Source organism: Lagenorhynchus albirostris, chromosome 15 (genome assembly GCF_949774975.1).
Source record: "Lagenorhynchus albirostris chromosome 15, mLagAlb1.1, whole genome shotgun sequence".
Taxonomy (NCBI): domain Eukaryota; kingdom Metazoa; phylum Chordata; class Mammalia; order Artiodactyla; family Delphinidae; genus Lagenorhynchus; species Lagenorhynchus albirostris.
In genome coordinates this window covers 28965837-28986450 of record NC_083109.1, presented here as the reverse complement: position 1 = coordinate 28986450, position 20614 = coordinate 28965837, and the positions used below count along the sequence as shown (strand labels likewise).

Genomic DNA, 20614 nt, shown 5'->3' with positions numbered 1-20614 from the left:
ACTGGTCCCTTATATCCAAACAGGGAGGCATGATTGCCAAAATGGGGTTAGTCAGCACCAGTGACGGAAAGCTCTGGGATCTGCTTCGGGTATTTCAAGGGGCAAAGACTGAGGAACCCTGAGAGCATGTGTGAAGGCAGAGAAGGTTCTGGTGGAGTTAGCAGGGCTCTGGCTGCAAGAGGAGGAGTGTGGCACAAGTTGGGGCGAGTGCAGTGTGAGCAGAGGTTGGGCCACCACCCACACCTGCTCTGTGAAAGGGTTCCAGTGAAGATTTTGAAGTCCCTTCTCACCCTGACGCCTGTAGAGACCCTGGAAGAGTTTGCCTGGCTACACAGAGAGTGCCCGAAGCCTGCCTGGACAAGGCGCTCCCTCCAAGGTGCTCCCTGCCTGCTCCAAGGCAGCCAATCACTTTTTGGACATCATCTTAGAGAGGTTTCCTAAACTGATTTGAAACGTCTCCCTAGTTTTGCACTTGGAGCCACACAGAACAAGCCCACTCTTCTTGGACACTGGAACATAGAGAGCACGGCCTCCCCAAGGCCATCTGTTCTCCAGAAGGACATGGCCCCAGCCCCCCTCTCTCCTTCTCCACCACCTGAGTTGAAGCAGCAGTCCTGTAAAGTCAGTGCTGTGTGATCGCGCTCTTTTTAACATTTATTTTGAGGGTGCGGTTGTGAGTGTTACAACAGATGGCTAACCATCATCCCCCCACCTCCACAGTGGCCTAAGAGAGGAGCAGGAATGTGCCAACTGCAGGCTGGGGATCAGCAAACAGTCCAGACCATCTTCTCCCCCTGTATCCATTTGGAGAGCCGCTGGGTCAGGTGTCGCTCCATGCCCACAGCACTGAGGGTATAAGGGCTGAGCAGGGTCATGGAGCTCACAGAGTGGGCGGTGTTGAGGAGAAGCTTGGGGAACGTGCAAAAGTGATCAAGCTGCGGGCCAGGGTGAAACCAGCCCAGCCTGGGAGCAACGGAGGGGTGTGTTCTGGAGCCTGGAGGTCCGAGTCCAGGCCACCTTGGGGGACGGAGTGAGTTTCCCAGGCTGGACAGTGTGGGTGGGCAGGAGGCTCACTCCACAGGTGAGCCCTGCCTGCTCCCTGTTCCCCAGTTTTTATGGGGCCACCTGGGCCCTTCACTCGACCACTTTGATGGGCAGCATGCCCTTGATCGCGGAGAACTTGTTGCAGGAGAGGTTGACGAGGAGCTGCTTGGTGCCACTCCGGGTGGGCAGGATCTCAAAATCCACTTGGGACTGCTCCCTGGGGCTCAGGTTTGGCATGCTGATGGGGAAAGGCAGGAGTCAGCGTGAGGCCTCAAGTTCTGCTCTGGTCAAGGTCACTGCTCCTTCAACTCCCTCTAGCTGCCACCCTGGGTCATCAAACCCCTTCAGCTCTGGGACCCCTCAGCAGGGGAAGGGGCAGTGGGTGGATCCCATGATCTCCCAAATATGAGGACCAGCTCCAAGCTCTGGTGACGTGGACTCCCCTTGAGTTCAAGTTTGGTGAACCCCCAAACCAAATGCAAACGTGTATCCCTATGTGCAGATTCCCAGGTTCAGAGGCTAGAGGAGTTCTGTCTGCCCTGCCCCGGGCTCTGGAGAGGGCCCCTCTGCCCCCGCTCCCACCATCCCACACTGGACCCTCAGCCTGGGACTCACTCGATCTCGAGGGTGCCCTGCAGCAGGCCGCTCCCCTCCGCTGTCAGCTTGCAGTCCTTCACCAGCTCATCCAGCGGGTTGGAGAAGAGAATCTGCACAGTCACAGGCTTTTGCACGCGGGCCTGGTCCAGCACCTGTGGGGAGAGGGGTTGACAGAGTCAGGGCTGGGCTGTTCATTTCATCTGCCCTTGATGAGAGCCGACGGGGCTGCGCCGGAGGCTTGGTGATGGGGAGGATGTTGCTGAGGACAAAGGTAGGGAGGATAACGATCCTTAGGAGGTTTATTCCTCCTAAGTTCCAGTGACATCCATGCAGGGGGTTCCTAGGAAATTGCTGTCATCCCCAGGATACAGACAGGACACCCAGGCGTGGAGGAGAAGCAGCACATCGCAGCAGCTGAGAGGGCTTGAATTCCCAGCCAGGTTCACGGGCCCTTTCTTAGTTCATCTCAGGAAGGGCAGCCGCCACTTCCGAGGACGTGCCACATGTGGTCTGCACAGGGTCCTTGATCAGGGGCTGGAGAAACCTAGGTTTCTGGTCAGAGGAGCACCCTGGACTATTTGCTCCCAAAGATGAAACCTTGTGCTCCTGCTGATAAGCCGCCGAGCCTGGGCAGATACGTCGTCTCCCTGGGCCTTGACTCTCACGCTGATAAAGAGGGCTGATCCCTCCCCTCCTCCCTCCCTGGGCTACAAGGGACCAAATGAGATCATGGATGCAGAAGAAGGCGTTTTGGAAACAGAAACAGAAACTGGGTGACTGGTGGATTTCTTTTCTCTGTTAGAGGCCGCTACTTTTTGTTCATTTGGTTTTTTTTTTTTCTTGCCACCAATTCTCACTGCAATCATTTTACAGTAATAAATCTGCAGTTCAGGTTGATTCAATAACCGAGGCCTTCCTGGTTCCAGAGCCATTTGCTCTTCTTGCTAGACCCTGCAATGCCTGCTAATAATTTGTGCATAATTGAAACATTTTAGAGACCATGATCTATACCGTAATTTCTCCCATGGAACTCATTTAAGTGTATGACACGATTTGAAGAGTGAAGCATAATTTTATGCCATTGGGACACGAGGGTACATAAACGATGCCATATCCTTCACGCTGATATTCAATTTGAGATTTTCGTGTATTTGTTTTCTTTTCTTTATTGCTGCTTACCACCCCATCCTATTGACCTAAATCTGTGCATGCACCCAAAGAAGAGGATAAGAGCCACCAGAAGACTGTGTCTGATTGTCAGTAGGTCATGGGCCAACGTGAAGGACATCACCCTTTGGAACAAAGTTCAGATTGTATGGTCTGGTTCTAAAGTCTTCAATACCTACTCCCAATCAGCGTCAAGTAAGATAATAGGATTTTACCCAAATTATTCTCTTTTCATACAGATCACCCACGTGCCCTGCTCCGAGTGAGCTATGCATTGATTCATTCAATCAAGATGAGATTGTCTTGATTCTCTGAAGGCTGAAGTAAGGAGAGGTTGCGATAAGAGCAAATTCACACCAAGATGCCCCAAAGAAGAAAGAGCAGATGCCCTTTAAAAAGATTAAATAAGAAAGTTTTTGATGGAATATTTCCAGGCTGTGTGTATTCTGATTTCCTTTGAAAAGATGTTACACTCTCTTGAAAGACAAAGCTGATTTGATATGGAAGTCTAAAAGATGTAGAGTAAAAGTACTGCATACAAGAGAAAGCTATAAGCAGGTTTGAGGATATTGGATAAGGGAATATAATGGGGGAAAAACTAACTTCATTTAAACACTGATAATTTTTATGCAGAATGTTTCATTTCGCAGCCTGAGGAGTGGGAAACAACACTTGCTGCCTGTCATTCTACAGGGACGGGGTGCATTTCTTGGAAATGTCCTGGGAAGCAGGAGAAGCTTCTACACTCAGGGGACAATCATGGATTGAGGATGAAAACTCGGCGGGCAGGAAAGAAGGTGAGCCTGAAGCCCAAAAGCTCTGTTCTAGTCCTGCCCAATGTGGGGGGCTGTTTCTGTTTCACAACCAGTGTGATGGGCCCACAACGGGGTGGCCCTCCCTCCCTGGCCCTGGAGGTGATGGACAACCCCCCTCCCCCCATTCTGAAGAACAGTCTAGACTAACCAGGACAATGAAAGAGCTCTATTGCAGGCTAGCTGCATGGAGCAGGTGCCCTGGGTCCCCCTGCCCTCTGTCTGACATTAGGAACCTCTGAAGCTGGGGTGTAGCTTAGGGAGGGTGGGGCTAGGGCAGCCACAAGTACTCTAGAAATCTGGGGCTAGGGAGGCTAGTGGCACTGCGATGGAAAATAAAAGGCAATCTCTGTCTAGACCGCTGGTGCAGATGGTACAGCAGACTCGGGAGGAGCCTCGGGAGGACCCATGAAGCTCTCTGTGGGATCCCACGGGAAGGCCCCATCTTCCTGACCCATTCGTCTGCCTGTCCTTCCCTGCCAGGCTCTCACCCCTCAGATTTGTGCTGTCTGGCTCTGGCAGCCTCCACACTGGGCTGGGGTTGGCGTGGTCAGGGACAGGCTTGGAGTCAGCCAAATACTTCCAGCCCCAGTGCTGAGGAAGGAACAGAATGGCCCCAAGTGCCTCACGCCAACCTGCAAGCCCCCAGATGCCTGGGCTCCTGAGAGGGAGCCTGGGAGCAGAGCCTGCAGCCAAAAACTGAGGCATCCTCATTCTCAACCACTGGGAAGATGCTGTTGCTGGCTGTGGGTGTGCTGGGTGCCCTGGAAAGGGCCTGAGGTCTAGCCCTGGCTCTGGCAGTAATTGGAAATTCCCTTCTCCTCTCTGGGCCTCAGTTTACTGATATGTGAAATGGCAGGACATGGGAGCTTGAGACTAGTTCTCCAAGAGTCCACAATTCTGTAACTCTGGGGTCTAGAGTTGGGAGATGCACATGAGTTTTGACCATTGCGGATTTGCTCTACAAGTGTGTCCAGGGGCTGGGCTGTGGGTTTCTTGCAGTCAGGACCCACCCCTTGTGTCCCCCTGTGATTCCCAAGCCTGGCACAGCCCAGGACACAGCAGATGTCCAGAGCAAGTGAGCTGAAGAGCCCCTCTGGCCATCCTCAGCTGGCATCCCCAGCGGGTCTAGAGCTGCAACCAAAGAAGCCACAGGGCAACGTGCCTGTGGAGATTGTCAGACAGGGAGCAAGGAGGCTACTTTTTTTTTTGCCTCATCCCACAGCTTGCAGGATCTTAGTTCCCTGACCAGGGATTGAACCCGTGCCCCCTGCAGTAAAAGCTCTGAGTCCTAACCACTGGACCACTAGGGAAGTCCCAAGGGCGCTACTCTGATTGGAACTCTTGACTGATCCATTTGGCAGAGGCTGGAGCTGAGCTGGGCCCGTCAGCAGGGGAGGGCCTTCTCTGTAGTCTGGGAGGGCTGGGCTGGCTGGAGAGGCACCCCTTCAGCACCCCTTTACCTCCAGGGTCATGGTGGGGTTTTCCAGGATGATGTCCCTCTCCACCACCACCTCGGTCTCGTCGCTGATCTCGCACACGGCTGTGGCCCGGATCATGTTGTCTGCCTTCAGGTACTTCTCGTACAGTGCATATGCGATCTTTACAGGATGCTGTATTTCTGGAAGGAGAAGCCAGTGAGAGGGAGTGGGGTCGAAACCTTAAAAGCTGATGCCAAGCCAAGTCGATGCGAGCTGGCTGGGATCATCTGCAGCCCAGGCTTGCGTGAGCCCTCCCTGCCAGGCCCTGTTGGAAACATCTGTCTGCTCCGTGCAGGCTGCAGAGCAGGGGCCAGGGGTAGCCCAGGACTCTGGCTGGATGGGCTCATAGGGGCTGAAGCCTCCTCCCTGTCCTGGAAAATATCGAAGGGCAAGTCTCCTTCTAAGGGGCAGGGGAAGAATACGAGTACTAACTCATTGCCCAATGACGAAAACAGTAATGATGACAACACAGTAATAACTAGCAAGGGAAGCCAGGGCTAAATAAGCGCTTGGGTCCTCCCCGGTCATCCAGTAGCCTGGGATTCTGTGGCAACAGCATCTGGACCACCTCCCCGCTTCTGGTCGCCCTGCTTCCAAGACACTCACACACACCGGAAGATAGGCTTTAGAAGCACTTCCCCCCCCACCCCCAAATCATGTCACTCTTCTTCCACGTCACTTCAAAAATCTTCCACGGCCCCTCGCTGCCTCAGGAATAAAGTTCAGACCCCTCAGTACGGCCCTTCGTGACTCTCCCCCTCAAAAGAACGTTCCCTCCCATGCTTCTCATTGTCCTTTTGACAAAATAGGTATCTTATCACCTCCAAGCTTTGACTCACAAGATCCCCTCAGATGGAAAGGCCTTCCCCAGCTTTCCTCCCTTTATCTGGCTCCTCCCTAAACTTCAAGGCCCCTCTCTGACTCACAGGGCAGGCAGCGAGGGTCCTCCCCTTCCAGCGGGTGCAGGGCACTCCCCCCTCCCTTATGCAGTCATGTTGGGTGGTCTGGGGGGGCCCCCGCATCCACAGGGTCATACACCCCTTGAGGAAAGTCTGTGAGGAAGGAGCTGTCTCTGCTTTTAGCACTGGAGGGACTTACCTAGCCTGCCCCAAATGTGGAGACGCAGGCCCTTGCATCAGCTGGTCCTGCCCTCTTGGACAGTGAACGCTGAGGCTCAGCAAAAGAGGGGGACTTAACAGTGTCGCCCAGAAAGTAGGTGATGATGTCAGGCCTCCAGAACCACTTCACTTGCCTCCTTCCTCTCCTTCCCATTTCACTCTGCTGCCTCTGGCAGAAGTATGGATTTTTAGAAAGCATTACCTCACGTAAATTATTTTTGCTCTACAGAAATAGCTCTTCCCTTGAGCTTCGAAGGTAAATAAGAGCCAGGCAGTTGCTCTTGGTATGGGGAAGATTTCTGCTACATTCTGCCAGAAGAGAGGTTGCTAGGGATGCTGCCTTCTGACAGGTGTAATACAGAGGTATTGCAGTTTCTCTGCAGACAGAATTCCTTCAAGATGGGCTGTGTAATTAATCAGTTTTTATTAGTTCCTTATGTGAAGCAAATAGCCACCCCACCCTTGTCAATCTGCTTTGTATAAGTCCAGACTTTTCATAACAGCTTGAAGGATTTTGCCACTGTGGGCACACCTGCATTCTAATCCTTCCACAGCCCCAGACTCTCTCTCCTCTACTTTGGTCCCCTCCTGTCTATGCTACCCAGGAGTACAAAGTCATGGTTCCTCCCAGAGGCTCAGACCTCCGAGAAAACCTATCACTGTCGCTGGGAATCAAGAAATTCCACGCACCCATTGGCAACTGTGGGGGAACATTGGAGAGGGTTCAAGACCTTGTGGTATATTGCAACCCTTCTAGGGTCAAACTCAGAAAGTGATTCATTGCGTGGTGGGGAGGGGTGGGGTAGGGTGGCAGCTGGTATGGGAGAGGGGTGGCAGCAATAAAACCTAGGAAATGGGTGGTGGCACTGGATTTAGCATTAGGAAATCTAGGACCAAGACTTGGCATTGCCACCTGCTAGCTATGACACAATCTCTTAAGCGAGTCACAATCTCTCCAAGCCTCAGTTTCCACCTCTGTAAAAGGGATTACTGAAATCTGTCCTTTTAGAAGGTCAAATGTGATAGTACCTACGAATATATAAGGAAGTACTCTGCCCACTGGGCAATGTGGTATGTACCTGTAAGGGGTATTTGCAGTGTGTCTATTAACTGCCAAAGCCTCCCGCCTTCTTCCCCCAGGGCATAAAAGGATTCGGGTTAGCACCACACTGACTTGCACTATTCACCATAATAGCAGCCTCCAAAACTTCAAAACCCCAGGCTTGACCACAGAGGTCACGTGCTGTTCCTTCCTTAATCAATTGACTCGGTTCCAACAGGAACTCTCCAATCCCAAGAGAATACCAGCTACCTTGGGTGCATGGTACCCCAGCAACCTACAGGATGAGTTACCTTCATTGGGACCCAGAGACAGGGTGACGGACTCCTTCCACACCTCGTGTACAAGTGTGCCATTGTAGACGATGGTCCAGGCTGTCATGTTCACCGTCACTGTCTTCGAATCACCCGTTAGGTTTCTGAGCATCAGGGCCATGTTGACTTCTTTGCCCACTGTCAGTATGTCAGTGATCTTGAACTTCCCGGAGATGCTGGGCTCCCGTTCCTCTCTACTAAAGACTCTTGCAGATGTTGCGCGAAGTGACATGGAGGGTTGAAGTTTCCCCAAAGCCTTTTCAAACACTTGCCTTTCCTGGCTGGAACCTGTGTGGTGGGAAAAGAGAGAAGCACCTCAGGGATGCGGTGGCAACCTGGACAAAGGACAGCGTCCTGCTTGGAAGGGTGGCCTGGAACTAACACTGGTTCTGCTGCTTGCCCAACGATTCTGATTCAAGCAAGTGTCTGACCTCTGCAGGTCTCCATTTCATCCTCCTTAATACGAGGCTCACATCCCAGCTGTTCCAATCAGCTCTAAATTTCCATGGAGATGTAGGGAAAGGTGCATAAAATTACTCTATGGCTTGATATTTTGCTTAGGCTAATTAGGCTAGATCGCCCCCTTCCTTCCTTCCTCTCTTCCTTCCTTCTTTCTTTCTTTTGATAAATGGTCCTTTGTGAGACAAAGAAAAAACAGATAATTTAAAAATAACAAAAACTGAGCTAAAAAAGATTACAATAAGTTCATAAGTGAAAAAATGGTTATGATTTAGAGTTAACTTCATTGAAAAAAATTTCAAACCAGTTTACCATGTTATTCTGCTTTGTTTCTAAAGATGCTTTGAGAATTGAAGAGTGGAACTTTTGTCCATGTCAGTTGACGAGAACTTCCCACAGTTGTTGTGGTTCCAGGTTATGACTAGTTTAAATTGTCGAGAGAGTTCAGGTTTCATAAACACAAAGGCTGAACCACAGGTTGGGTTTCTGATTCTGACTTGGGTCATGGGTGCTGCTGAATGTGATGCTATAAACAGTCCCTGGAGAATGGCCAAGATCATGGCCTAAAAATCACGGCTCTTGGGATGCTAAGAGCCAACTCCAAGTCTCTGAGCCCGGGTAGACCACACAGTGCACATAAGGCTCCCTGCCTGAGCTGAAGATAGACCCACTATCAAGGAGAAGGTATTGTCCTTCCAGGAACACAGACAAAGATACACAAAGAATGACCATACTTTTGCCCCCGCCCCCTAACTTCCCCAACCAACCTGTGAAATTTTAAGGCATCAGATGACTTATTAGAAGCACTTTACAATTTAGTGAGGTCTTTCCCATAAGTTACATGTAACAACTGGCAGAGACCCCAGAGGCCAACTGTTAGAGTTAAGGCCCTAAGAGGAGGAGCGACTGGTCCAAGGGACTGGTAATCTGGGAATTAGGGGCAGAAAGAAGGCCAGTCCCCAGAAATCGAGACCTGAGTCTAGTAGTTCCTCCCGCACAGCTTACTGAAAAGAAGACAGGCAGCCCAGTTACCCAGGCTGATGGCTCCTGGTGGGCTGGGTTCCTTTTGGTGCATTCCCATTCTCTAGCTGAGCTGTAAGTCCACACCCAGGTCTGATGGCTGTGCAGGGAGCTGAGCCTCTGTGCCCAGAACCTCGAAGCAAGTGTGTTATGCACAATGAGGCTCAGAGCCTACATAGCTACATAGGTCACCTGCCAGGCTTACCCAAGACCAAGCTTCCTGCTACTGTTTTCTCCCTTGGTGTTGCTGTTGCGCCAATGCTTAGCAGCCCATTTTATGAGCTTTTCCTCCCTGGGGCCATCAGACACAAGCTGGAATCATTAGGTAAGGAGGACTGATCAACAGCAGGCGGTGTGATCAGCCCTGCTGTCACACAGGGGCTAGGTCATCACCAGGGCTCCTGCAGGGATCCCACAACCTGGCCATGGCCCCTTCCCATTTCTCAGGAGGTTTGGCTGGGACAGCCGGAGCCCCCAAGAAGCAGAATCAAGGTGTGACAGTCAGGTAAGGAACCCCACAGAATCACACAACCGTGTAAACAGTGCACTTCAGAAGTCCCTCTGGGAGGTCATTCCAATGAGGTTGCAGATGTTCAAGTTGACAAAAATCATCACTATTTATTAAGCCCTCACTATGTGCCGGGCACTGCCCTTGGCACTTTCTGTACACTAGCTCATTTAAATCCCACTGAAGATAGGCCTCGCTCTTCTCATTTTACAGGTGAGAAAACGAGGGATCAGAGAGGCTAAGCATCCTGCTTGAGGTTGCACGGTTATGAGGGGTAGGATGGAGTTCACCTCCTGCCCGGGGTTATCTTTTCCTTGGCCCCTACTCTTGTTTCTACATCATGACACTGTTGAGAATTCTTGTCACACACCGGCCTGTCCCCCTGGCCTGTGAGCTCTGCAGGGGCAGGGGCTCATCTGCGGGATGCTTCCTGGCCTCCCAGAGCCAAGCGTGGGTGGGCACTTGGGGAGGTCTCAGTACATGTTTACTGACTGAGAGAAAGGCCATCTGACCCCAGCTGGGGGGAATGGCCTACATAGGTGGACTGGGGTCCAACTGAGGGCACCAATCTCATCACCCTAGAGTCGTGCCTCAAAAAGGCCACAAATACCACACCCAGAGGTTCAGCCACCTGGGCTTGGAGCCCACTCCCCTGCTCAGCTTTCCTCTTCTGTAAATGGCACCCAACAACAGCAGTCAGCAGGGTATGGAGCTGTGGGGTTCACGTTGGGGGCACGTGGGCACCTTCATGAGAGCACTTTTCTTGACACCTCAGAACCAACAGTGAGGATCAGCTGAAAGAACTATTTCAAAGTATTTTAGAAAGAGTGACATGTTGACCCCATTAAGGAGTGATTGGCCTGCTAGAGCAAGCATTAATTCACTTTTGCCTCTTTCTAAAAATGAACATCACCTTCAAATGTACAACTTTGGTCACTATTGAGACTCCTCAAAGAGATAAGTCTCTGACTCTGAAAGCAACTTCCTAAATAGAGCAACAAATGTAATTTGTGTTAAAGGTGGCCTCGTAGCAACTAGGTTTCTAGGTGACTTTAGGGAGACCAGCACTCATGTGGATGCTGAAGATTTCAGGGACTCGGGCATTGTCCTCATGGTGTAAGCCCACCTCACCTGGCTTTTGGGGAGGCCTCTGAAGCAGACGAAGCAGTGCCCACATCTTGGGGGACTGTCCATTTCTTTTTTCAGAGAATGTTTCCTGCCTGTGTTTCTTAGAGGCTAGGGGAGTGGGCTGACTGAGAGGCCCTCGGGGGGTCTCTCGTGGGGGCCATGTTTCTCCCTGTGATGTTCAGTCGTGGGGCTGTCATCCCAGTTGTGTAATTGGCAAAGGGACACAGCTGGAGATGAGCTGGACTGGCAGCTGCCTGAGTCCTATGGCCAATTCCCAGTGGTACAGTGTCTTTTCATGACGGTTCTGTTCCCACGGGAAACAGTCTGGGGAGCTGGGCATTAGATGCCAGGGAGCAGTCCTACCATTCAGGCAGAATTGGCTGACAATGCGGAAGGAGTATGAGCAATTTTTCCTTCTCCACCTCAGAGCTGTCTTCCCACCGTTAAGCCCTGGGTGGCACAGCCCATCCACACCCCCTCCTACCTTCTGGGTACTTGTACTTTTCAGTGACATCCATGCGAGAGTTGCTGCCCACCGCCTTGGTACTGATATTTTTGCCGATGGTGTGAGTGTTTGAGAAATTCTTCTTCAGGGCGCCGGTCCAGGCATCGTAGATCCATGTGATGCGGTCGGCATTAACCTCAGCAAAGATGAAGGGCATGTCGTAGTCCCAGTCCACATTACCCTCTCGGAGAGCGACGACTGAAGCAGGGCCGCACTGGAACACCCCTGAGGGCCAGGGTGCAGAGGTTGGATACATGCCAAACCCAGGCCCATCTGCAACAGTACACCCCATGGCCTGCTCCTCTGGGGGCCACCCATGACCACCCAACTCCCCTGCCTCTACCCCGCCAAACTCCTTCAACCCCAACAGTCTGCCCCCTTCTTGGGGCACTCAGCAGGACACTCCGGGGCTATTGTTATCTTCTGCAATAGCGCTCTGGTGAGACTCCACCTCCACAGAAGACGGCCCAATCCTGTATTCTGTGGGTGCATAATTTGTGCTGACCCACTGCCCTCAGTCTGTTTACTAAAGGGGAAAGTCTTGCTGTCTTGTGCTCAGGGCTGCCTCTTTTCTACTCTGCAAATCATTCATCATGGCACATATATGACCCTGAAACAAAAATTCCACAGGACAATTCTTAGTCTTAATGTCCAATGCACCCTGATATTTTCTTTTCCTTTCCTTTTCCCCACCCCTTTCCATGATATTCTATTTCATTTCTTAAAATGATGGTCACAACACATTAACTTGATTTTATAGCTGCTAATGGGTTGCAGTGAAAAGGTTGAATAGTGGCCTAGAAAATATCTGGAAGGTCACCCTCCTCACACCCAAGTTCCCCAAATCTAACGTTCTTTGCTTCTGGTAGAGACGCTGCAGTTGGGGAAGGGAGTAAGACTTCATTTTCATTGTAAGTCCTTTTAGAATGATTTGAATTTTTTTTAAGCCATGTGCCTATATGACCTTTATGATTTTTTTTAAGTTTGAAAGAAACAACTGAAAATGAGGGTAACGGACAGGAATGCTCTGGAGGTCAGGGGAGGGAAGGGGAAAGGTTCCTGGAGAGCCTGAGACCCAAGCTCTGATGGGAGAGTGGCCAGAGGTGGGAGCACAGGGATGGGGCCGGGCCAGCCTGCGTGGAGAGCTCGGTCTGGCAGGGGACACGTGTGAAGGTGAGAGAGGTGATGGGGGCCGTGATCACAGAGGTCTGGAGCTGAGCCAGGGAATTTGGGTTAAGTACCAAGGCAATGGGGACCTGGAAGCTTTCTGTGCTGGGAGGGATGGGCTACCAGAGGTGGTGCAGGAGAATCATGGCTGGCAGGGGACGGCTCCTTTCCCTTGCTGCAGGGCATGTGCCAGGGCCTCTGCAGCAGCCATGTGAGTGCAGGTATGGCAGTCATTTTAATAGCAGCCTGAACCAAGAAAGTTAGGAGGGAAATCTACTTTCCAAATAGTTTTGTTTTAATCCCTCCTTTCCCTCTGGAGGTAGAGAGGATTTGGGTGACCTTGCTGTGCTGCTGTCCACCACTATAAAGAATCGAGAGGTCATGACTTAGAGCCAAACCCAGAGAAGGGGGCCGTCAGAGGGTTGGTTACCTTGGCTCCTTTCCTGGGGGGTGGCGTCCAGAACCTGCCATCCACTGTATGATGGGCTTAGGTCAGTCCGTGCAAACCAGCCTTCATTCCAGACGTGGAAATTCCTGCAGACAGAACCACAGACTACAGAGTTTGGCCAAGGCCACACAGCAGAGGAGTGGCAAAACACCACATCTCTGATCTGACAGTGCAGCACCCTGATACTCATCAAGCGAGTTTACCCTGTGCCAGATATTGTGCTAGACCTTGGCAAGCATTGTCGCACTTAAATTCTCACAGCACTGTTAAATGGGACTATTTTTATGCACATCTCTTAAAAGAGGAAACTGAGGCTCAGAGAAGTTAAGCAGCTAACAATGCCAGAGTCAAAGTTTGGACTCAGGTATGCCTAACTCCAAAACCTAGGTCCTTGACCACCATGTTCTACTGCCTTTCTGAGGAGCAGAACAGATCTAGGTTAGAGCCAGAATCCAGCAAGCAAACCCACACAGCTTTCTCCTATGCATCCTGTTGGGGGACACTACTGTATTTCGTGTGGAATGAAAATGAATGGGGCTGCAGCAAGAGTGCCAGGTCTGGCTAAGAGCCACAAAGCCCTTGGGCTGAGGTCCGGATTGAAGAATGACATATACCAGTCTTAAAATGTTCTTCATCCATGGCAGCCCCTTGTCTCCCAATCTATATGTCTCAGTCATTTGTCCCCTCCCTCAGCAGGTATAATCAGTTAGCCAAAGCTTTATGCATTCTTGATTCTGCCCTCTACTCTCCCCTTCTCCAATCCCACAGCAACTACATAAACATTGGCTTGGCAGTTTTGAGTCCAACTTAGAAGAAAATGTAAGTAAGTCTGACATAAATTCAAGTTCTATCCAACTTGAAAAAAAATTTTGTTATACTCATGAGTTGGAGAAGATAGTTTTAAGCAGAGAACCAACTTCTGAATGATAAATGTGACTAGGTAAAAATATTAAACTCGCATATACCAAAAAAACAAAGAAACAAACTATAGTTCTGTTTCCAGCATGGGAATAAGCTCATAATAGACAGTCCTTTCTGTAGAAAACAATAAACTGGGGGAAAAAATACAAAAGACAGCTGAGAGTAAAGAAAGCAGGAGGATTTTGGGAGGGTGCCAAAACTTTTAGGAAGGGGCCAGCATGGAGCAAGTTGTACTTTGGCGCCCTTGCCCCTAAGGACAGGTTGCAGTTGAGGTAAAGTGCAGGGCAGTAAAAACTCCAACAGACAGCCTACATCTTTCTGACCTGGGGAGATAAGAAACTGAGCCTGGGTTAACCAGGGTTGCTAGAGAGTGAAGGGGAAGTCTTAGAAAGGAAAGAATCAGAAAGGGGGACCCAGATTTGTATATAAACTCTGCCTAAGCTTCTGGGTGACCTCTGAGCTAGGCGTATATGAGGCAAACTACAAGTAGTCCAGCTAAAAATTCAAAAAATGAACTGAAATTTGGGCTGCTGCCCACCATAGGTGAGATAGAATTTGCAGTTTGAGTCTACCTCAGGTAGACTGCTAAGACAAAATGTAGAATCAAGAAGAAGCCAATGTCTAGGAGAGAATCCAAATTTACTCAACATACAAAGAACCAGAAAAGTGTAGCTTGTCCTCAAGGTAAAAGACAATCAACAGGGACTAACCCTTAGATAATCCAGGTGTTGGCATTATTGGATAAAGACTTTAAAGCTGTTATGATAACTATTCTCAGTGTAATAAAGGAAAATATGATCATAACAAATGAAAAGAGGGGGCCTCTTAGCAGCAAAATAGAAAATATGAAAAAATGAACCAAATGGAAAATTTTAACTGGGAAAAAGACCAATATCTGGAATTAAATAATTCAATGGATGGCTTACTAGCAGAATAGAGAAAACAGAGGGAAGAGTCAGCAAACTTGAAGACAGATCAGTAGAAATTATCCAATTTGAAGAAGAGAGAAAAAAGCGTTGAAAAAAATCCATTAAGCAGGGAAAATATATGCAACATGTATACTAGACAGAGATTTACTATAATGAATATTATAAAGTACTTACAAATCAATAAGACACAAAAGATCACCTAGAGGGGTGGGATAGGGAGGGTGGGAGGCAGACGCAAGAGGGAGGAGATATGGGGATATATGTCCATGTATAGTTGATTCACTTTGTTATAAAGCAGAAACTAAGACACCATTGTAAAGCAGTTATACTCCAATAAAGAGGTTAAAGAAAAAGACAAAAAAGAGGAAGTCAAACATGTCAATAATCGACAATGAGCAGGCAATTTTCATAAGCAACACAAATGGTCACTGAACATATGGAAATAGTTTTAACTTCACCATCATTAAAAGAAAATTAAAACGACAAAGAAATACCATTACACTTATTAGACTGACAAAGATGAAAGCATAGGATGATACACATTGTTGTGTGATACTCATCATTGTGTGGGAAAACAAGCAGTGTTATACACTGCTGGTGGGAGTTTAAATTGGTATGACATTTGTCAAGGGCAATTTGGCAATGAGTTTGAAATACCCTTAAAAACCTATATACTCACTGAGCCAGTAGTTCCACTTCTAGGAATTTCTCCTATAAAAACCCTCACATTAGTGCACATAGATGTACATGGAAAGATGTTCACTGAAGCATTGTTTGTAATAGCAAAAATAATGGAGGAAAAATTTATCAATAAGGAATTGGTCAGATAAATTGTGGCACAGCCATGCAGGAGAATATCGTGCAGTTGTCCAAAAGAATGAGGAAAATTAATCTAGAACTGACATGGAAGATGTCTAACTTATATGACCAAGTAAGAAAAAAAATTACAAAATAGTGTGTATATGTATAAGTTTATAAAAAACATATTAATATGATGAAACTATTTCGATTTAGAAAATTATACATTAAAAAAAGCAGTGAAAGTTAGTCCCCCATAATTCTATTACCTTAGATAACCACAGTTTAAATAATTGTTTGGTGTATATATTGTGCACATGGACAGATTTTGGAGCATATGAACTAAGTTGCACATTATTTATTTCTGTAATGTTTTCATATTCTATAATGAAAATTACTTATTACTTCTGTAATTCTATATTTACAAAATAAATAGATATTTAAAAATATGTATATTATATAAACACTAATAGCTAATACAGTTGTGTCAACACAGAATATTATTAAGTTTTCTGTCTTATATAGTAGCTCATTTAATCTTCACAATGCTCATATAAGATAGGAATAATTATTATCTCCTTTTGACAGTTCTAGAAACTGAGGCACAGAGAAGAAGTTAAGTGACTTGTTCAAGGTCTCAAAGTGAGTAAATAGGCAGAGTGGGATTTTAACCCAGGCAGAGGGCTGCAGGGTCCATGCTTTTAACTACTAAACTATACTGTCCCTCTAAATTTTAATTTATTGACAAGAAAGATATTAAAAATTATGAAATAGACTATTTAACTTGGTCTCATTTGGGTAATTAACACTCAATGCACAAAAACAGAATGAAATGTCTGGAAGGATCTACCTCAAAATGTTGTTAGTGTTTTTCTTTGGGTAGCTATATTACTATTACTCTCACTAATTTATTTTTTTAGTGTTTTATAATCAGGAAAAGATTGTTTTTGTTTTGCATGCTGTAAAATGAAACCTGCAAGGCTTCCTACGGGGACCAGATTGGGAGTTCTACACTATACAGTTGTCAGGAGTTAGAAGTGCTCCCTAAGTACTGATCAGGTGCACTGTGACCCTGCTACATCCTTCAGAGAACAAGGGGAGAGTTACAAAGTCAGCTCCAAAACAAGAAAGAAGGAACAAGACCATAAGAGGTAAACAAACAGACAATGATAAATAATACCAACCAATGATATGAGTAGGAAGAGCACATACTGTCAGTACTGTAAAGAAACACAGGTCAAACTCCCTCTTGCCAGAACACCAGAATGACAACTAGCTGCTGGACAATCATTGACAGGAACTGGAACTCACCAAAAAAGACACCCCACATCCAAAGACAAAGGAGAAGCCACAATGAAATGGTAGGAGGGTCACAATCAATCACAGTAAAATCAAATCCCATAACTGGTGGGTGGGTGACTCATAGACTGGTGAACACTTATAGCACAGAAGTCCACCCACTGAAGTGAAGGTTCTGAGCCCCACGTCAGGCTTCCCAACCTGGGGGTCCGGCAACGGGAGGAGGAATTCCTAGAGAATCAGACTTTGAAGCCGAGTGGGAATTGATTGCAGGACTTCAACAGGACTGGGGTAAACAGAGACTCCACTCTTGGAGGGCACACACAAAGTAGTATGCATATCGGGACCCAGGGGAAGGAGCAGTGACCCCGGCGGAGACTGACCCAGACCTACCTGCTAGTGTTGGAGAGTCCCCTGCAGAGGCAGGGGGTGGCTCTGTTTCACCATGGGGACAAGAACACTGGCAGCAGAAATTCTGGGAAGTACTCCTCGGCGTGAGCCCTCTCAGAGTCTGTCATTAGCCCCATCAAAGAGCCCAGGTAGGCTCCAGTGTTGGGTGGCCTCAGGCCAAACAACCAACAGGGAGGGAACCCAGCCCCACCCATCAACAGTCAAGTGCATTAAAGTTTTACTGAGCTCTGCCCACCAGAGCAACAGTCAGCTCTACCCACCACCAGTCCCTCCCATCAAGCCTCTTGATAGCCTCATCCACCAGAGGGCAGACAGCAGAAGCAAGAAGAACCAGAGTCCTGCAGCCTGTGGAACAAAAACCCCATTCACAGAGAGATAGACAAGATGAAAAAGCAGAGGGCTATATACCAGGTGAAGTAACAAGATAAAACCCCAGAAAAACAACTAAATGAAGTGGAGATAGGCAACCTTCAAGAAAAAGAATTCAGAATAATGATAGTGAAGATGATCCAGGACCTTGGTAAAAGAATGGAAGCAAAGATCGAGAAGATGCAAGAAACGCACAACAAAGATCTAGAAGAATTAAACAACAAACAAACAGAGATGAACAATACAATAACTGAAATGAAAACTACACTAGAAGGAATCAATAGCAGAATAACTGAGGCAGAAGAACGGATAGGTGACCTGGAAGACAGAATGGTGGAATTCACTGCTGTGGAACAGACTAAAGAAAAAAGAATGAAAAGAAATGAAGACAGCCTAAGAGACCTCTGAGACAATATTAAATGCAGCAACATTCGCATTATAGGGGTCCCAGAAGGAGAAGAGAGAGAGAAAGGACCAGAGAAAATATTTGAAGAGATTATAGTCGAAAACTTCCCTAACATGGGAAAGGAAATAGCCACCCAAGTCAAGGAAGCTCAGCGAGTCCCATACAGGATAAACCCAAGGAGAAACACACTGAGACACATAGTAATCAAATTGGCAAAAATTAAAGACAAAGAAAAATTATTGAAAGCAACAAGGGAAAAATGACATAAAACATACAAGGGAACTCCCATAAGGTTAACAACTGATTTCTCAGCAGGAACTCTACAAGCCAGAATGGAGTGGCATGATATACTTCAAGTGATGAAAGGGAAGAACCTACAACCAAGATTACTCCACTAGGCAAGGATCTCATTCAGATTCCATGGAGAAATCAAAAGCTTTACAGACAAGCAAAAGCTAAGAGAATTCAGCACCACCAAACCAGCTCTACAACAAATGCTAAAGGAACTTCTCTAAGTGGGAAACACAAGAGAAGAAAAGGATGTACAAAAACAAACCCAAAACATTAAGAAATTGGTCATAGGAACATACATATCAATAATTCCCTTAAATGTGAATGGATTAAATGCTCCAACCAAAAGACACAGGCTTGCTGAATGGATACAAAAACAAGAGATCAAGATAAAAAAAATGAATTACATGGGACTGAGTGAACTGATGAGGATGATTATAATTTTTGTGACTTTCTGTTTGAATAAAAAAAAATCTCACAAGGACTCAGAGGCAAAAAATGTACAAATCAATTATCACTGCAAAGTAAAGGAGTTGTTACAGTGGAGGAATACTGGACTGAATGTCAATATTATGACATAGTATGAGTGTGTTTCGTGTTTGGTAATTGCAATCATTGTTGCTTTTGTTGTGGTCATCCATTTACAATGCTTGGTGTCAGTTTATTTAACGCTTATAAAAATAAAATACAGTGTGTGTGTGTGAAAAAAAAAGAATGTTTAGTGCGTCTTTAGCAGGGCGGGGGGTGGGGGGGATGAATTGGGAGATTGGGATTGACATATATACACTAACATGTATAAAATAGATAACTAATAAGAACCTGCTGTATAAAAAATTAAATAAAATAAAATTCAAAAAAAAAACCCAAAGAAACATAGGTCATTACAAAATTTCTGGAAGGCTACAGCACTAGATGATTTTAAAATGTCCATTCCCTTTAACCCAGCATATACCATTACTAGGAATCTTTCTTATGGGACTAATCACAGACATGCTCAAGATTTACATATAACAATGCTCGTTACTGTGTTATTTACAGTAGGAAAAAATGGAGATAGGTAACATAGGGAATAGGAGATAGTTTATAGCAGGAAAAGAGATAATGGTTTAACCATTCAATGGAATATAATACTTTTAAAATCTTATTTTTTGAAGATTATTTAATGACATTGTGAAAATGTTCATAATATCATGTTTAGTCCAAAGCACACGATTTAAAACTATGAAGTGGTTGGTTTCCAGGTGTGGAGAAAATTAGGATGTGTCTATCATATGCTCCGTCTTTTACCCATGCCTTTGTAAAATGTATGATCCCAATTCTATAAAAACAACAACTAATAAAGAAAAGATTGGATAGAAAACTACTTTACATACTTCTGAGATTTCCTATGACTGTGAAAAAAAAGTCATCATAAAAATTATCTCCAGGCAGCCCCACAAAATGCCTTTTTGATTGGGTCCTTAAGATCAGTTAGAATTCACCCAGGAAAGTAGGAGGAGTGTGGGAAGATGACCCTAGAAGGGTGAAAGGAGAAAGAGAGGATGAGGAAACAGGGAGAACACCACGTTTCACATTCATCTCATTCCTGGCAGAGAGCCCCAGAGAAGGGCGGGTTGGTTAAGATAGATTGGTAAGTAGCTATGTTTGAATACTTATTTGCAAGGCAGGAATTTAAGACAAAGCAGATAACAAGTTCATCCTGGTCCCTCCATCATTTGAAAGCCAGCATTTTGCTCACAGCTACTTGGGATGTATGTGCCTTTCAAATGCACCATCGGGTTTGTTTCTGGTTGTGTGCCACATACTTTCCCACCTCCCAACCTTGGGCTCTGCTCCTGTCTTGAGTGTTTCAGGAGTAGGAGTTTAGGAAAAGGAGAGACTGAGGCATTTATTTAAAAAGATGCAGATTTCCTGCCCTCCCAGCTCCCTCCACTCAAATCAGTTCTAATGCGACCTTTGAAGTTTATAAACCACCGCCCCTAGAGACAGCAACTGAGTTATGCTAACCTTTGAATTCACGGGGTCAGGAGACCCTCTCTAGAAAGTGACCCAAATCCCTACCCATTCTGCCTATTTGTCCTTCCAAATGCAGTTCAGATACCACCTCCTTCAGAAAATCTTTTCCTAACATACTCAGAGGGTGCCAACCTTACCTCTGTGCTATCTCTGCATCTTGCATGATTCAGTTATTTGACTTCTGCTCAGTAATCACCCAGCTTCTCATGCAGCTAGGAACTCCTCTAGCGAGATTCCTGTATCTCACTCCTCTTGGTGCCCTGTGCCCAGTGCAGGGTCTGGCATGCAGTACTTACACCATGCTCACTGAATTGAATTGTTGTGGAACCTGGACACTCTTGCAGCC

The 20614-nt window shown here is 47.0% G+C and overlaps 1 protein-coding gene across 1 annotated transcript in view; it reads right to left on the bottom strand.

Moving 5' to 3' along the window:
- Positions 1 to 629: 629 nt before the first annotated feature.
- Positions 630 to 20614, bottom strand: part of TGM3 (transglutaminase 3) — a 42103-nt gene continuing 22118 nt past the window's right edge. The window contains exons 8-13 of the mRNA XM_060122988.1: positions 12811 to 12914; positions 11193 to 11438; positions 7573 to 7881; positions 5084 to 5241; positions 1660 to 1793; positions 630 to 1282 (exon numbers count right to left, since the gene is read on the bottom strand). Coding sequence (XP_059978971.1) covers positions 1135 to 1282; positions 1660 to 1793; positions 5084 to 5241; positions 7573 to 7881; positions 11193 to 11438; positions 12811 to 12914 — 1099 coding nt within the window. The 3' untranslated portion in view covers positions 630 to 1134. The remainder of the gene's footprint in view (positions 1283 to 1659; positions 1794 to 5083; positions 5242 to 7572; positions 7882 to 11192; positions 11439 to 12810; positions 12915 to 20614) is intronic.